General features: G+C 36.6%; 1 protein-coding gene across 1 annotated transcript; it reads left to right on the forward strand.

Moving 5' to 3' along the window:
• The first annotated feature begins 158 nt into the window (after positions 1-158).
• Positions 159-739, forward strand: LOC129579576 (uncharacterized PE-PGRS family protein PE_PGRS46-like). Its single transcript, XM_055469726.1, has 2 exons — positions 159-236; positions 300-739. Exons 1-2 carry the CDS (start codon positions 219-221, stop codon positions 666-668), a joined length of 387 nt encoding a protein of 128 aa, XP_055325701.1. The 5' UTR covers positions 159-218; the 3' UTR covers positions 669-739.
• Positions 740-1,304: the final 565 nt, after the last annotated feature.

A 1,304-nucleotide genomic window follows, 5' to 3' on the forward strand; every position in this document is an offset into this window, starting at 1 on the left:
TGTTGCTCCAGGCATTTCCAAGTATACTAAATTTAAAATTGATAGCCGTCCATAAAACCGGCGGAGTATATTGACAGTTTTTTTCCATCTACGTAAATTTCGTTGCATTTATTGCTATAAAAATGCGATTCGTTAAATGTTCGAAGTTAGTTCAAAAAGAGACAGCTTCTGAGTTCGAACTTACCATTTGAAACTGTTAATATTAATTCATTTTTACAATGTTCCGTCCAACGATGGTAACTTATTTATCTCTGTACGTTTTGTTCAGTTTTATTTATTCATTGGATTGTTTAATTTAGATTTTGTTAGCTCTGATGGTTAGTAGCATCTGTTTAGCAGCAGCCATTCCAGTGGAATTTGCCAATCCAGAAGAAGCTCCAAAACCGATAGCCGCACCTGTTCAATATGCAAATCCAGAAGGTGGTGCAAAACCGGAAGGAGCTTTAAAACTAGGAGAATCTACAGATCCTGAGAAAAAACTGGAAGTTGGTGAGAGATTCTTTGGTGGTCTTGGTGGTCTTGGTGGCCTTGGTGGCATTGGTGGACACCATGGCTTAGGCCATCTTGGTGGTTTAGGCCATCTTGGTGGCTTGGGCACCGGTCTTGGTGGCTTAGGCAGTATTGGCGGACTCGGATATCCAGGGATCATAAATCCATACTTAGGATAGGTGTTGTATCATTATATAAATTTAATCTTCGATTGTGTTAGAATAAAATGGTATTTCTTCCAGCTAAAGTGTTTTAAAGTCTGTTTGATTCATTTGAATGTTTTGCACTCATATTCATTTAGTTTAGTGTAATTTCCATTATTAATAAATTCTGTTAGGAAACACGAAATGTTTTCATTCGCAATCTAGAATTCCGATCTACAATTCCGTGTTGAGCTCATATACTGAAGTAATACAAATATAACAAGCTGATTGAGAATGTTGAAACGAGCTTTGATATCTGCAATGGATAAGTATCTATATACCATACACGGTGTAGGCATTTCTACTTCGTTTGCATTTTTTGGTATTACGCTCAATTTCAAATACATTGCATACTTCGTTTGCACGTAATATTCATGCTCGGGCAATGTTGATTTAGACGAAGATACTTCTTATTCCACAAATTACATCAATTCTTCAACCGTATCAAAAGAGTTTATAGCAGTTAGGAATGATTTTGCATCATATCAAGAATCGGGAAAACGGCAATCCGCAGCACCGGAATCAATTCTGTGAATCTCGTCTTTTAGTTCACACCTTTCATTGTCAAAAAACGACATGAGATGAAATTTTGTATTGACTTTTTGCAGTTTG

Source organism: Sitodiplosis mosellana, unplaced genomic scaffold (genome assembly GCF_009176505.1).
Source record: "Sitodiplosis mosellana isolate CC-2019 unplaced genomic scaffold, AAFC_SMos_1.0 Smas_scaffold_6256, whole genome shotgun sequence".
NCBI lineage: Eukaryota > Metazoa > Arthropoda > Insecta > Diptera > Cecidomyiidae > Sitodiplosis > Sitodiplosis mosellana.